The following is a 16821-nucleotide window of genomic DNA, read 5'->3' as shown; positions in this document are numbered from 1 at the left end:
CTGCAGAACTAGAAATGTCTGCTGTAGCTTCTGTGTTCTGCAATAGGGCGCCTGGTCTCCTCCGCCTGCTGGGCAGCAGTCACTGAAGGAGTTAATTCCAGTCCACGTGCTTTATATTATACAGTGTTTTCTCCTGCGCTCAGATCTGTTTCCTGGTTGGCTCCGCTCTGCGCTCTCAGAGATGAAACCTTATTTGTAACAAAACAGATAATAGCGACTGCTCCTATTGCTCCTTGGGCCTCGCCCATGCCAATCCCTGGGAACGTGGGAGCTCCCTGGCAGTGTACAGGCTGTGGGTACTATTTACTAATCCTCAGAGAGAGAGTTAAAGTACCAGACACCCAGCTCCTAACTGCATATGTCAAATACAAACTGTAATGTGACCGTTAGGAGCTGATTGATTGGCTTGTACTTTATCTCTCGCCACTATAGCTTTATCCAAGGCTTAGTAGATAGACCCAAGTGTTTTGAAAAATGACAGGAGATGACTGGTTGTTACTTTATCTCTCTCCAAGATCCCCACATGTGTTAAAAAAATGACAGTTAGCTGTTGATTTGTTGGTACTTTATCTTTTGCTCTCTCTTTGGGGTCGATTCACACCTGTTCATTATGGGCCGAATTCATCCCTGTCCCCGATGTTTGGGGTATGCGCATTCGCTACTACGCCGCGCGCTGAATCCGTCCCCGATGTTCGGGCATTTGCGCATGCGCGACTATGCCCAGCGTTTCATAGGCGTGCCCACAAAAACGGGTGCGCCCATGAAAACACGGAACACAGGCGTGTTGACGCCTGCTCAGGGCGCCCCCGAATTTGGCGGATAGCGGCAGTCTAGACTGACTGTTATTACCGAAGGGGAGAAAAATCATTTGGTGGTGAGAGACCATGTGATCAGATCGGTATGCGGACGCATCCACACACACGCTAGGGAACGGATGCGGTTGTCGGGAGAGCCGGGCATTCGGAGGGGCGGTGGTTACCTGTTCGCTAGGCTGCGAGTATAAGGCCTGAATCAGGCCCTTTCTCACTACTAAATCTCTCTCCAAGCTTTGTGCATATGCGTCCGCATTGTGTGGGGCTCAGTGCTAATACACAAGACGTGTTATTTATCCGGAGAGAGCAGCCATGAGATGTTCCCCCCCACCGCACCCCCCCCCCCCCCTGCTCCCCACTCTTCTGCATTAACCCCACCCGCGCCCGAGGGGCTCTGTCTGCGCCGTGCATGGTGGGGAACCAAGCGACGGGCGGGAAGGAGTTAAAGGAGCCCGTCTCTACCTCCAAAAAAGCACAGTCCTGAAAGCAGCGGAAATGTTTAACAAAACAGCCTGTGAAATGATCCGGACGTCCTTTCTTCTCCATAACGAAGTGTGAAGAGAGCGCGGCTCCCCGCGGACACAGAGACGGGGTCGGGGACACTTTCTCTCCGATCCCCCCCAAGGCCCGTCCTATACACCCACATTCCCCCCCCCCCCCCCGCCGGCCCTGACAGAGCAATGGGTTAATTAATGATGTATCACACTGCTTGGTGATGGGTGATTAATAGCCCCCTATAAATACGTTGTACGCCCCAGGGCGAGACAGCCCCGACCCCAGCAATGATTTCAATGGATGACAAATGCTGGGAAATCTTCCAGTGACTCCAGTACGAATGTGGACCTTTCCAGTGGGACTGCCATTACCCCCCCACCGGGTCCTGCCCCCCACAGGGGAACGAACCATTGCAATGTGTTTACCAGAGAATCCAAATTATCATCGCGTTTAATGTACAACACATTCTGCTGCACCAGTCACAAGGGAATCACATGACCGGCGCAGATACAGTCCAACAGTCCAAGCAGTAACTATCGGCAACGCCCCGGCTAATCCATAAACTCTCCCCCTCTCTCATTCCGCCATAGAAGTATTCCAATAATCTGGCCCGGGGACATGAAGGGAGTGGAACTGATCCAGGATCCTTACCCACTGAGTCATGTGGAGGGGAAGGGCGTGTGTTCAGTGTGAGGTGTGTTGTTGTGAGTGCTGGATCTAGCAAATGCTGGAGAGAGATAAAGTAGCAGCCAATCGGCTCCTATCTTACATTTTTGAAGCTTGATTCATCTGGCCCAGAGAGAGAGAGATAAAGCGGAGAGTGGATAAGTACCAGCCAATCAGCTCATAACTGCCACATTATGGGCTGTGTTTGAAAAACAACAGTTAGGAGTCGATTGGCTGGTTGTTTGTCACTGTCTGCTTTATCACTTTTAGAAGCTTGCTATATCTGGCCCAGAGAGATAAAGCGGAGAGTGGTAAACTAGGTGGAACCCGTTAGGTGAAAGGCTTTATCCCTGCCAACTGACTTACCGATCCAAGCAGGGTCTATGTCGGCAGAATTCCTATGGGGTCTATGTCACCAGAATTCGACACAGACACCCAAAACATTGGAAAAAAAAGTCAACCTTTTCCTGTGTTGACCATTTCTATTTCAACCTTTTGTTTCTCTCGACATTTTGGCAATGTCGGCATAGACAGTGTTGACCTTTTTCCATGCGTCGACCGACTGCCTGTTTACCAATTGTGCACCCCTTGAAATGAGGATGGATTCGTAGAAAGCCGCTGCAGGATTCTATGCGCCCGCTCTAGTGGGAAAAGTGCATTATGGAAATATAACTATATAATAAAACGCTCCTCACCTCTATGGGGGATTCAAGTGCTGTGCGCATCGGCGGCCTCTGGATGGCACTCAAGGGAACACTTCAAGTGTTGCTCTGTTTGGCCACGCGGAATCGGGACATCTGTCAGAATGAACTTAGGTCTACAGTCATTAGGTCGACCCCACTAGGTCGACTGGCAGGAAGGTCGACCTGATTTAAGGTCGACATGGGCCAAGGTCGACATGAGTTAAGGTCGAATTTGCATAACGGTCGACATGAGGAAGGTCGACTGGTCATAAGGTCGACATGGGTTTTTCACTGTTTTTTGATCCGAATGTCGACACAGTAGACATGGACACAGTTGGCAATAAGAATCGGACCTTCGCATAGCTCGCCACAGCTTTAATAACCTCCTCCACGCCCTAGTGGATGGTAGGGCATGAAATACCGCCTGTCGGCACATGTCGGCTCAAAAAACAGTGAAAAACCCCATGTCGACCTTATGACCAGTCGACCTTCCTCATGTCGACCTTTATGCAAATTCGACCTTAAATCATGTCGACCTTCCTGCCAGTCGACCTAGTGGGGTCGACCTAATGACTGTAGACCTAAGTTCATTCTAATAGATGACCGCTTCCCATCTACAGTCCTACATGGGAACACATTATTAGTACATACAGCGGTCACTCACCCCCTCCATTTTTATAGCAGAGATAAGGAAATCTCCAGACGTTCCCGAGTCCGATGATTTCTCCGGCCACAGACAGGACAAACTCCACTTTGTTTCCCCATTGGCCCCTTTCCACCATCTGCGTCTCCGGCTCTTCAGCCGCCGTTGAGGCGCACAGGGCGTCCGACTTCTCTTGTCCATTCCAGGCCTCCTCGCAGTTCTTCCGACCCATGGCCCTTGGGGTAAACAAGGGAGAGTGTTATCCAGAATCTGCTGCCGCTCACTGATATGACATAAGCAGCAGCCGTACGGACTGAATCGAGTCATTCATGACTAGCATCGCCCCGGACGCCCAGCACGAGCGTGTCCTACAGACCATTACTGGTGCATGGTGGGAGAGGAACGTATGGCAGATGCTGCGGGATGTGTAGGAATGCAGGGGACTGGGGATGGGATTATTTAGGTAAAAGGACAAAATCTGCTCCCACTGGGCCAAATGTCAGGCCTAGAACTTTGCACCTTTCCTGGGGAAAGTCTTTAGCTGCAGTTTTTGCATAATTTTTAGCGGACGTCTAAATCCGCAGCCGTTTTCAGGATTCACCTAATTACACCCACACCCTCATTACGTCACCCCACGCCCCCAGGAATAATAGGTCCCATCCTTGTTGCCGCAGCCTGGATCCTACCTGTGTATTGCAGGATTACTAACATAACGGACAGGAAGATTGTGGGATATGATATGGGGATAATGGGCCTTACTCTAGTTCACTCTTAAGCCCTGTACACATCGCTCGGTGTCCCGTTTGCATCAGCGATCAGAGATGGTCGATGATGAAAAAGAAGCTGCTGGGGGAGCCTGACAGTGGAAATCAGCAGGAGCATGTTCCTGTGACCAGCGATCACTACAAGCAGAAAACGAGAGCGCGCACCCGGCGATATATCGCAGGTGCACACTCCCATAGCTGGCAATATGGTCGCTCAGCGACCAAATTTCCAGCGATGTTTGCTATAATCGCCCACGTGTGTACGTGCCATTAGAGGCAAATTCCTTCTCAGATGGACAAAACCGTGTGCACTGCAGGGGGGGCAGATGTAACAGGTGCAGATAGAATTAGATTTGGGTGAGTTATTTTGTTTCTGTGCAGGGTAAATACTGGCTGCTTTATTTTTACACTGCAATATAGATCTCACTTTGAAGAAAAACCCCACCCAAATCTAATTCTCTCTGCACAAGTAACATCTGCCCCACCTGCAGTGCACATGGTTTTGTCCATTTGAGAAGGAATTTGCCTCTAAGAGTGAACTAGAATAAGGCCCTATGGGAGGCAGAGATAACACAACCTGGTCTAATGCGCAGCGTTCTCCACAAACATATCTTCTGCAATCGCCGGGGACAACCTGATCTGACTTATGGGGCCTACATGCGAGGGGACACTGCTGAGACAACCAGCTCCTAATTGTAATTTTTTAAATGCAGCCTGTGACATGGCAGTTTGGAGCTGATTGGCTGTATCTCTCTCTGCTGTATCTTTCAAAGATTTGATACACCTCCCCATGAATCTCTTAGGATTTAAAGACCTAAAGCTGGGGACAGGTAAAATAGGGTCACTGTGCCCCTAAGTCTGCGTCTGAGCGCGGCGATGACAGTATCCTCCTCCCGCTATTCATCTTAATTATTATCTTGAAAAATAACAATATTGTTTCTATTTCTTCTCATTAGCAGCTCGTTTACGTCTTAAAATAAATAATGAGCTTCATTATGTTCAAATGGGGACGCCGTTATTCTGTATGTCATATTTGTACGTCTTATTGGTTTTTATTTCATTGCTCCTAATACCTCTACAGTATACGGCGTCTGAACTGATTCATTCATTACGGTGCAAAAAGCGTCGTCTATGTATCATCTGTATGAACTGCGCTTAACGTTTCCGCAGGGCGTCGTTTTATCTGGACCTTTAGGGGGGAATTTACTAAAGGAAATTTGTAAAAAATAGGTGTACTGTATTTGTATCCAGAAATACATTTATTTTTTACATTTACTTTACCGAAAATACAGCAATTTGTATTCGTATTGATAGCACATCAATACGAATACGAATTGCCGTATTTTAGTAAATTCCCCCCATAGTGTCACATGGCACCGCTGCTCTGTCCTGTGTGTACAACCCATTATATACAGACTCCATACACCCCGGGAATGTGACTAGCCATCAAAGACTGAAAGACAATTCCTCAGGACACTGAGACACAAACCACATCTGTGGCAATGTAACAATCAGCACAGCCCTCTGATCTCAGACCGAACCTTACCCTGCCAACGTACACGGACTGTATGCCAGCGCTTTCATAACAAGCCCCTTCCCATAATCTGCCTCTGTATACGTTTGCTTAATATTAACATATAGGACCTGTGATGGGAAACCCTTGGCCCTCCAGCTGTTGTGGAACTACACATCCCAGCATGTCCTGCAATAGATTTAGCATGGCTAAATAGCAAAACTACAGCAAGGCATGCTGGGCTATTTGGTTCAACAACAGCTGGAGGGCCGAAGGTTCCCCATCCCTGTAAACCTAGACCATTTCTTATTTGTTTATGTAGGTTCCCCAAATATATCCTCCAATTGTAAGCTCTGCAGGGTAGACGCAATGGGGTGGGGTTTATAAAACCTTCTATAAAGAAGGGGGGAATAATTCAGATGCGGTTGCGGCTGCTTTACATGAAAATTGTGATATCCTAGTTCTGCGCATATGCGAATGGGTCTTGCGACGACGGATGGTGATCGGCATCAGACGGTCAGTGATTGACAGTTTGATGCCATTTGAGGGCAGAAAAGGCCGGGGGAGGAAGAGGCCAGGATCTCTGGCAGAAGAAGGAGTTTTACTGGACTCTGTGAAGAAACTGTGGCGGACAGCCTCGGCGTCACCATGGGTCACACCGCCAACAAACAAATGCTGACAGCGGTCCCCAAATTTGCCCCTACTACTGTTGAGTGTCGGCAGGGGGCTGTCAGCGAGGGGGGGGGAGGGCTGCAGGGTTTGTCAGTTTGTAACCATTTAATGAAAATGTGGAATATCATTTGTAGGTTATTCATTACAAATCCCCCGGTTGTATTCTGGATCTGGCTGGGCGCAGCCTCCGCCTGTTTACAATTACATGTCCCCAGCAGCCCCAGCTGGAAACCACATGTGCACTACAATGCCCAGTGCTGCTGTTTGTCTGTTTGTAGCTAATTCTACTCGCCCCCCTGTGTTGTGCACTGCAGGAACCAGATATGTTACAGATGTGCATATCTCGCACGCTTGTGGACGCTTTCCCGGATATGGATCATTTCTTATAGGTCGACACCACTAGGACGACACGCAGAAAGGTCGACATGGGTCTAGGTCGACAGGTCATTAGGTCAACACAAGCATTAGGTCGACATGGGCAAGGTCGACAGTCAAAAGGGATTTTCACTGTTTTTGACCCGAATGTCGACACAGTCGACATGGACACACCACGTCTCGCTTTGCTCGGCACACTAATTATAATCACCTCCACGCCCTGGTGGGTGGTAGAGCATGAAATACCGCCTGTCGGCACATGTCGGCTCAATAAACAGCGAAAATTCCTATGTTGACCTTTTGACGGTCGACCTTGCGCATGTCACCCTAATGCTTGTGTCGACCTAATGACCTGTCTACTTATACCCCCCCTCCCCCCCAGGACCACACTACAAGCTTCAGAATTACATATATTGATGAATGGAGCCTCTCTGGTTCCATACCCAAAATAAAGGGGGACAGGGAGTGCCACAGCTGAAATGTCTGACGCACCCTTAGAACTGGTTGGCATGCTGAGACTTGTGCTTCCACAAGAGCAGGAAAGTCACAGCCGGCTTAGCCTTGCCCTGATAAATGCTGATTGGTTACTTTCCCACTCTTTAGAAGGTTAGTACATAACATGACATCTAGGAGGTGATTGGCTGATGTGGATGTGAAGGCCCCTAATGTGTGGGGGCCCCAAAACGGGGAAAAGATCAGCCAAATCTGGGGAGCAATGCTGGAGGGTCCCGTTACTGAAGCCGATGGGAAGATCACGTCCTAGTTACAAAGGGGAGATAGAGGCTCCGGCCCTGCTCCATTATTCGGAAGCTTAAGGGTGGTCCGCCCTGACTTGTGGGGGTCCTGGGAACGATCTCCTTTTGTCTATGTATTACAATAAACCTGTCCGCACTAGAAAAATGCCGGCATTTGGTTGCTAGGGGTTACTATACATTTGTACACATTACACCGTTTTATTAATCAAGCCCCATAGAGCAGTGTTTCTACTAACTTATCCCCCGGTGCAAAGTTACTGTAGCCCTGAGTTACGGCCTCCTGGTTATGTAACACTGTACGGTGCAATGTGCACGGCCTGTAACTCACTGAGGTTTATTAACCTCCCGCAGCGACTGCACCTGTAATGTATCCGCTCTGTAACTATATCGCTTCTTTATAACCATACAAACACCCCAACAATAACTGCTCAGGAGGAAGCACATCGCCACTAACTGCTGAGGAGGAAGCACACCGCCACTAACTGCTGAGGAGGAAGTACACCGCCACTAACTGCTGAGGAGGAAGCACGCTGTCACTATCTGCGCAGGAGGATGCACACTGCCACTATCTGCGCAGGAGGATGCAGGCTACCACTAACTGCACAGCAGGAAGCACGCTGACATTAACTGCACGGGAGGAAGCACGCTGCCATTAACTGCACAGGATGAAGCACACTGACATCAACTGCACAGGAGGATGCACACTACCACTACTGCACAACAGGAAGCACGCTGCCACTAACTGCACAGGAGGAAGCACGCTGCCACTAACTGCACAGGAGGAAGCACATTGCCACTAACCGCACAGGAGGAAGCACACTGCCACTAACTGCACAGGAGGAAGCACACGGCCACTAACTGCACAGGAGGAAGCACACCGCCACTAACTGCTCAGGAGGAAGCACACCTCCACTAACTGCTCAGGAGGTAGCACGCCGCCACTCACTGCACTGGAGGAAGCACATCGACAGAGCCAGATTAAGGTCTAAATGGGCCTAGAGCTGAAAATTATCAATGGCCTATTATGCACAATAATAGGGGTTGTGGCCAGCACCTAATAATGTGGGGGGCGTGACCAGTGTTCTGTTTGGGTGGTCTGCTCATGGGTGTGTCTGTATGTGTGTAAATACTTTCAACTAATTATATATGCCTGGAAAAGGCAGGGGGCTGGCATAAGAAAAATGCAGGGAGATATATTGGCGGGTGCCCTCCAAAGGTGCACATGCAGGATACCGATGTTCTAAGATACTTGCAGGGTGAGGCAGCACTCCAGTCATAAAAAAATACTGAAAGCCGAAACTTTTATGTGGCTACCTAAATTTACCACACCATATACCACTTATACAAATCATGCAGCACAATAGTAACCCCCTTATACTGTACTTGCCTCTTACACATTGTGCTACATGGAATGAGCCAAAATTCACACTGACTGAGCCAAAATTCACACTATGGCACACAGATTGAGTTAAAATTCACGTTATGCCACACAGATTAAGGCAAAATACACATTTTGCCACATGGATTGAGCCAAAATACACATTATTATACCAAACAGATTGAGCAATAATGCACAATATGCTTCATAAATAGTGGCATTGTGCGCTGAAGGCGCACATTAAAAATTTACACCATAATGCCTATTACATGTTAAGCCAAACACCATATTCTCCATTACGTATTATGCCAAACACCATAATGCCTATGAAAAATTATGCTACTTAAGTGTTGCTTACCAACATGTTCATTGCCAGGGGTTCCATGCTTATTGCCAGGGGTTCCATGCTCACTGCCATGTGGTATTACATGCTCATTGCCAAGGGGGAATACATGCTTGCGGTAACTGGGGGATAGCCGCCGCCGGGCAGAAATGACAGCCATTGACAGCTGGGCAGAGAGCAGGGGGCTGCCTGGCTGTATTCAGAGCACTGCATGTCCCGGCTATTTGAAATAATACCCCTTTCACACCAGAAAATGCAGGGATTTACCCGGGAATATGGCCCCAAGATCATGCAGGGACATTCCCAGACTGGACCGTTTTACACCAGCCTAGTCCCTGCATTTTTTTGTGTGAGTGGGAGAGAAAACAACCCCTGCCCCCCTTTAAACAACCAGCTACATCTTCGGAAGCAACTGACCGATTTACATGTAGCCTTGGAATGATTTTGGTCCCGTGAAACTGGGCCATTTGGTTCCAGAGAAATCTGTCAAACAACATGAACAGCCATGAAATTACATTTCAGAAATGAAAAAAAAATTGGTTTACCCGCAATATCTCTAGAACCAATGAACCCATATGGACCAGGTATCAGATTGAAGGCCCAGCGATTTGGGTTTGACTGAGATCAACCTCAAGCTTCTGTGATGCCGGAGGGGGAACTGGCAGCCGTTGGAACCGGGTGGAGGTCGGAATTAGTGGGTCCCATGTTATCCTATGGGGAAAACATTCCAGGTTTGCCTGTCGGTATCTCCGGTTCCCGGGGGGCTACCGGCACGGGGCTGGGCTTGTTGGAAAGCTCTGGCCCTCAGCTACAGAATGGGCTTATTTGGAGAATGGGCCTGGAGCTGTAGCTCCATCAGCCCCATTGTTAATCCGGCCCTGCACATCGACACTCACTGCACAGGAGGAAGCACGCCGCCACTAACTGCACAGGAGGAAGCGTGCCGCCACTAACTGCACAGAAGGAAGCACACCGCCACTAACTGCTCAGGAGGAAGCACACCGCCACTCACTGCACTGGAGGAAGCACATCGACACTCACTGCACAGGAGGAAGCACGCCGCCACTAACTGCACAGGAGGAAGCGTGCCGCCACTAACTGCACAGAAGGAAGCAGGCCGCCACTAACTGCACAGGAGGAAGCAGGCCGCCACTAACTGCACAGGAGGAAGCAGGCCGCCACTAACTGCACAGGAGGAAGCAGGCCGCCACTAACTGCACAGGAGGAAGCAGGCCACCACTAACTGCACAGGAGGAAGCAGGCCGCCACTAACTGCACAGGAGGAAGCACGCTGCCACTAACTGCACAGGAGGAAGCATGCAGGGGGTACACATACATGTATTATGCTGCATGCAGGGGGAACACAAACATGTATTATTCTGCATGCAGGGGGTACACATATATGTATAATGATGCATGCAGGGGGTACACATACATGTATAATGCTGCATGCAGGGGGTACACATACATGTATAATGCTGCATGCAGGGGGTACACATACATGTAGTATGCTGCATCCAGGGGGTACACATACATGTATGATGCAGCATGCAGAGGGTACACATACATGTATGATGCTGCATGCAGGGGGTACACATACATGTATAATGCTGCATGCAGGGGGTACACATACATGTATGATGCGGCATGCAGAGAGTACACATATATGTATTATGCTGCATGCAGGGGGTACACATACATGTATAATGGTGCATGCAGGGGGTACACATACATGTATTATGATGCATGCAGGGGAACATACACATGTATTATGCTGCATGCATGGGGTACACATGCATGTCTAATGCTGCATGCAGGGGGTACACATGCATGTATTATGCTGCATGCATGGGTTACACATACATGTATTATGCTGCATGCAGGGGGTACACATACATGTATAATGCTGCATGCAGGGGGAACACATACATGTATGATGCGGCATGCAGAGGGTACACATACATGTAGGATGCGGCATGCAGGGGGTACACATACATGTATGATGCTGAATGCTGTGGGTACACATACATGTATAATGCTGCATGCAGGGAGAACACATACATATATGTATGTATGAAGCAGCATGCAGGGGGTACACATACATGTATGATGCAGCATGCAGAGGGTACACATACATGTATGATGCTGCATGCAGGGGGTACACATACATGTATGATACTGCATGCATAGGGTACACATACATGTATAATGCTGCATATAGGGGGTACACATACATGTGTTATGCTGCATGCAGAGGGTACACATACATGTATGATGCGGCATGCAGAGGGAACACATACATGTATGATGCTGCATGCAGGGAGAACACATACTGTACAAGTATAATGCTGCATGCAGGAGGTACACATACATGTATAATGCTGCATGCAGGGTGTACACATACATGTGTAATGCTGCATGCAGGTGGTACACATACATGTACAATGCTGCATGCAGGGGGAACACATACATGTATAATGCTGCATGCAGGGGGTACACATACATGTATTATGCTGCATGCAGAGGGTACACAAACATGTATGATGCTGCATGCAGGGGGTACACATACATGTATAATGCTGCATGCAGGGGGTACACATACATATATAATGCTGCATGCAGGGAGAACACATACATATATAATGCTGCATGCAGGAGGTACACATACATGTATAATGCTGCATGCAGGGGGTACACATACATATATAATGCTGCATGCAGGGAGAACACATACATACATACATACATACATGCATGTATGATGCTGCATGCAGGGGGTACACATACATGTATAATGCTGCATGCAGGGGGTACACATACATATATAATGCTGCATGCAGGGAGAACACATACATACATACATACATGCATGTATGATGCTGCATGCAGGGGGTACGCATACATGTATAATGCTGCATGCAGGGGGTACACATACATATATAATGCTGCATGCAGGAGGTACACATACATGTATAATGCTGCATGCAGGGGGTACACATACATATATAATGCTGCATGCAGGGAGAACACATACATACATACAAACATACATACATGCATGTATGATGCTGCATGCAGGGGGTACGCATACATGTATAATGCTGCATGCAGGGGGTACACATACATGTATAATGCTGCATGCAGGGGTACATATACATGTATTATGCTACATACAGGGGGTACACATACATGTATAATGCTGCATGCAGGGGTACATATACATGTATTATGCTACATACAGGGGGTACACATACATGTATTATGCTTCATGCAGGGGGTACACATACATGTATAATGCTTCATGCAGAGGGTACACATACATGTATAATGCTGCATGCAGGGGTACACATACATGTATAATGCTGCATGCAGGGGTACATATACATGTATTATGCTACATACAGGGGGTACACATACATGTATAATGCTTCATGCAGGGGGTACACATACATGTATTATGCTTCATGCAGAGGGTACACATACATGTATTATGCTTCATGCAGAGGGTACACATACATGTATAATGCTGCATGCAGGGGGTACACATACATACATAATGCTGCATGCAGGGAGAACACATACATACATACATGCATGTATGATGCTGCATGCAGGGGGTACGCATACATGTATAATGCTGCATGCAGGGGGTACACATACATGTATGATGCTGCATTCAGGGGGTACACATACATGTATGATGCTGAATGCCGTGGGTACACATACATGTATAATGCTGCATGCAGGGAGAACACATACATACATGTATGTATGATGCTGCAGCAGGGGGTACACATATATGTATTATGCTACACGCAGGGGGTACACGTTTATGTATGATGCAGCATGCAGAGGGTACACATACATGTATGATGCTGCATTCAGGGGGTACACATACATGTATGATACTGCATGCAGGGGGTACACATACATGTATAATGCTGCATATAGGGGGTACACATACATGTATTATGCTACATACAGGGGGTACACATACATGTATTATGCTACATACAGGGGGTACACATACATGTATAATGCTGCATGTAGGGGTACACATACATGTATTATGCTTCATGCAGGGGGTACACATACATGTATAATGCTGCATGCAGGGGGTACACATACATGTATAATGCTGCATGCAGGGGTCACACATACATGTATTATGCTGCATGCAGGGAGAACACATACATGTATAATGCTGCATGCAGGGGGTACACATACATGTATTATGCTGCTTGCAGGGGGTACACATACATGTATAATGTTGCATGCGGGGGAAATACATATATGTATGCTATTGCATGCAGGTGGTACACATACATGTATTACACGGCATGTAGTGGTACACATACATGTATTATGCTGCATGCAGGAGGTAAACATACATACATACATGTATGATGCTGCATGCAGGGGGTACACATATAGGTTTGATGCTGCATGTAGGGGGTACACACACATACATACATACATACATGTATGGTGCTGCATGCAAGGGGTAAACATAAATATATTATGCTGCATGCAGGGGAAAACATACATGTAATATGCCACGTGTAGGGGGTACACATACATGTAATCTGCTGCTTTACTCCCTACTCAGCTATGACAGAACAAGAAGCCCGCTATTCTATTTGAGCAAATTATTTGTTGGCTGCAGTACCCTCACACCACCTGCTGGAGTGCTAGAGTCTACCATACAGTGACCAGGCCTGCAGCAATAGATGTAAAAGGATCATGGCACCCAGCGCCCCCTACAGCTGTTATAGGGTACAGCAGTCTATTAACACCATATCAATAGAACATGTTCGGAGAGGGATTCCTTTTGCTGACATGCAGTACAGAGTAAATACTAATTCTATATGTATCCTGTTAGAAATAAGATGACCAGGTCCGGATTTGATACATTTATTCGGATCTCAGAAGAGAGGGCATTTCATTGGATATGGACTCTTGCGATAAATCCAGATAAATCCAAACTTGCGTTACTTACTTAAATCCGAACCTGCTCATCTCTCGTTTGAGTAAAAAAAATATTTATTTTAAAAAGTATTTAAAAAAATACTATCTGACCCCATTGACCCTTTGCACCGATGGGTTCCACCTATAGTGTCCCAGGCAGAGAACGTCTCCCCTCGGTGCAACAAGAAAGTCTCCAAAGTACCAGGTGTAACTTTTTATTTATTACATGTCAGCTACAGTCAGAGTCATGTGCCAGCCAGATGCCCACTATATACCCTTACAGTCAATACCCAGCTACTGGCACAGAGACATCTATGGGGCTGTGCACTTATAAGGCTGAATCCCCCCCTTCTCCATACACCCTACACTCAGACTCCCACTGACACTCACCTCACAGGAAGCGTCCACTCGCACAGGGCAGGATAGTCGCAGGGATGCTGGAGCCAGGGGACAGATGTCACATTTACACCAACGCAGACTGATCGCAGCCACTTCCAGAGAGTCAGGAACCCTTGTCTGACTATTAAACAGAGCAGAGGGGGGCGGGAGGGAGGAGGAGGAGGAGGTAGGAGAGGGACAGCTAATGGAGAGGTTACAGGAGGTGGATTGCAACATGGTGTGGCCAGGATCCAGCATATTACCTGTCCCCGCCCAGGTCACTGTACATACTCCCTGCATGTCCGGACGATAGGCCAACACCAAAAATGTCGACACAAGAAAAAGGACGACTTGACCAATGGTCAGCGCAGCGGAAGCAAAGTGAGGCACAAGTCCTGAAGCAATGCAAGGGTAGGCGCTATAATAATTGGGGGTTCTTGTGTGCAAAAGTCGACACTGACGCAAAAAAACATGAAGAATCATGTCAACCTTTTCATCTGTTGACCTTGTCCATGATCGATCTTTCGTTGACCTAGTTGGGGGGGGGGCAGCAATAATAATGAAGGAGAGATAGCTGCGTGTTGTAGATCCGTTATATAATGAATGGATCCTATGTATAAGACACATGTAATATAACTGCGTCCTCTCATTGCGGTCCTTGGGGGTTATTCAGACCTGAACGCTGGGCTGCTAATTTGCAAAGCCCTGCGATCAGGTGTACGCTGCCCCGCCAGAGTGTAATCCCGCTCCGTGCAGGCCTGCGAATTGCTGATCACGGCTTGATTAGCTGGATCAGCGATTAGCTGCAAATCCATTCGCAGCTGCTCCCCATGTAATGATTCCCCAGTGTGCGCAGTCTGTGCGAAGCCCAGGACTTACTCAGCGGCTGTGATAGAATCAGGCTGATCGGGGGCGTAGCTGATGTCACATGACTTCCCCTCACACACCTGGCCACGCCTGCGTATTACCTGACACTCCCAGATAACAGCCGCTCACCATGTAATGATTCCCCAGTGTGTGCAGTCTGTGCGTAGCCCAGGACTTACTCAGCAGCTGTGATAGAATCAGGCTGATCGGGGGTGGAGCTGATATCACATGACCTCCCCTCACACACCTGGCCACACCTGCGTATTACCTGACACTCCCAGATAACAGCCGCTCCCCATGTAATGATGCCCCAGTGTGCGCAGTCTGTGCGAAGCCCAGGACTTACTCAGCGGCTGTGATATAATCAGGCTGATCGGGGGCGGAGCTGATGTCACATGACTTCCCCTCACACACCTGGCCACGCCTGCGTATTACCTGACACTCCCAGATAACAGCCGCTCACCATGTAATGATTCCCCAGTGTGTGCAGTCTGTGCGTAGCCCAGGACTTACTCAGCAGCTGTGATAGAATCAGGCTGATCGGGGGTGGATCTGATATCACATGACCTCCCCTCACACACCTGGCCACGCCTGCGTATTACCTGACACTCCCAGATAACAGCCGCTCACCATGTAATGATTCCCCAGTGTGTGCAGTCTGTGTGTAGCCCAGGACTTACTCAGCGGCTGTGATGGAATCAGGCTGATCGGGGGTGGAGCTGATGTCACATGACTTCTCCTCACACACCTGGCCACGCCTGCGTATTACCTGACACTCCCAGATAACAGCCGCTCCCCATGTAATGATTCCCCAGTGTGCGCAGTCTGTGCGAAGCCCAGGACTTACTCAGCGGCTGTGATAGAATCAGGCTGATCGGGGGCGGAGCTGATGTCACATGACTTCCCCTCACACACCTGGCCACGCCTGCGTATTACCTGACACTCCCAGATAACAGCCGCTCACCATGTAATGATTCCCCAGTGTGTGCAGTCTGTGCGTAGCCCAGGACTTACTCAGCAGCTGTGATAGAATCAGGCTGATCGGGGGCGGAGCTGATGCCACATGACTTCCCCTCACACACCTGGCCACGCCTGCGTATTACCTGACACTCCCAGATAACAGCCGCTCCCCATGTAATGATTCCCCAGTGTGTGCGTAGCCCAGGACTTACTCAGCGGCTGCGATAGAATCAGGCTGATCGGGGGCGGAGCTGACATCACATGACTTCCCCTCACACACCTGGCCACGCCTGCGTATTACCTGACACTCCCAGATAACAGCCGCTCACCATGTAATGATTCCCCAGTGTGTGCAGTCTGTGCGTAGCCCAGGACTTACTCAGCGGCTGCGATAGAATCAGGCTGATCGGGGGTGGAGCTGACGTCACATGACTTCCCCTCACACACCTGGCCACGCCTGCGTATTCCCTGACACTCCCAGATAACAGCCGCTCACCATGTAATAATTCCCCAGTGTGTGCAGTCTGTGCGTAGCCCAGGACTTACTCA

The 16821-nt window shown here is 48.6% G+C and overlaps 1 protein-coding gene across 4 annotated transcripts in view; it reads right to left on the bottom strand.

Moving 5' to 3' along the window:
- Positions 1-16821, bottom strand: part of LOC146073646 (sodium- and chloride-dependent betaine transporter-like) — a 57324-nt gene that overhangs the window by 14999 nt on the left and 25504 nt on the right. For 3 of the 4 annotated variants that reach the window (XM_083181003.1, XM_083181002.1, XM_083181004.1), the window contains one exon: positions 3321-3535. In XM_083181003.1, coding sequence (XP_083037129.1) covers positions 3321-3535 — 215 coding nt within the window. Of the gene's footprint in view, positions 1-3320; positions 3536-14457; positions 14616-16821 lie in introns of those variants that run through there. The other variant, XM_083181005.1, reaches the window with a different exon arrangement.

This window comes from Crinia signifera, chromosome 4, assembly GCF_055691185.1.
Source record: "Crinia signifera chromosome 4, ASM5569118v1, whole genome shotgun sequence".
In the NCBI taxonomy this organism is placed as follows: Eukaryota; Metazoa; Chordata; class Amphibia; order Anura; family Myobatrachidae; genus Crinia; species Crinia signifera.
The sequence above is the reverse complement of the archived record's forward strand: the minus strand, read 5'-3'. Positions and strand labels throughout refer to the sequence as shown.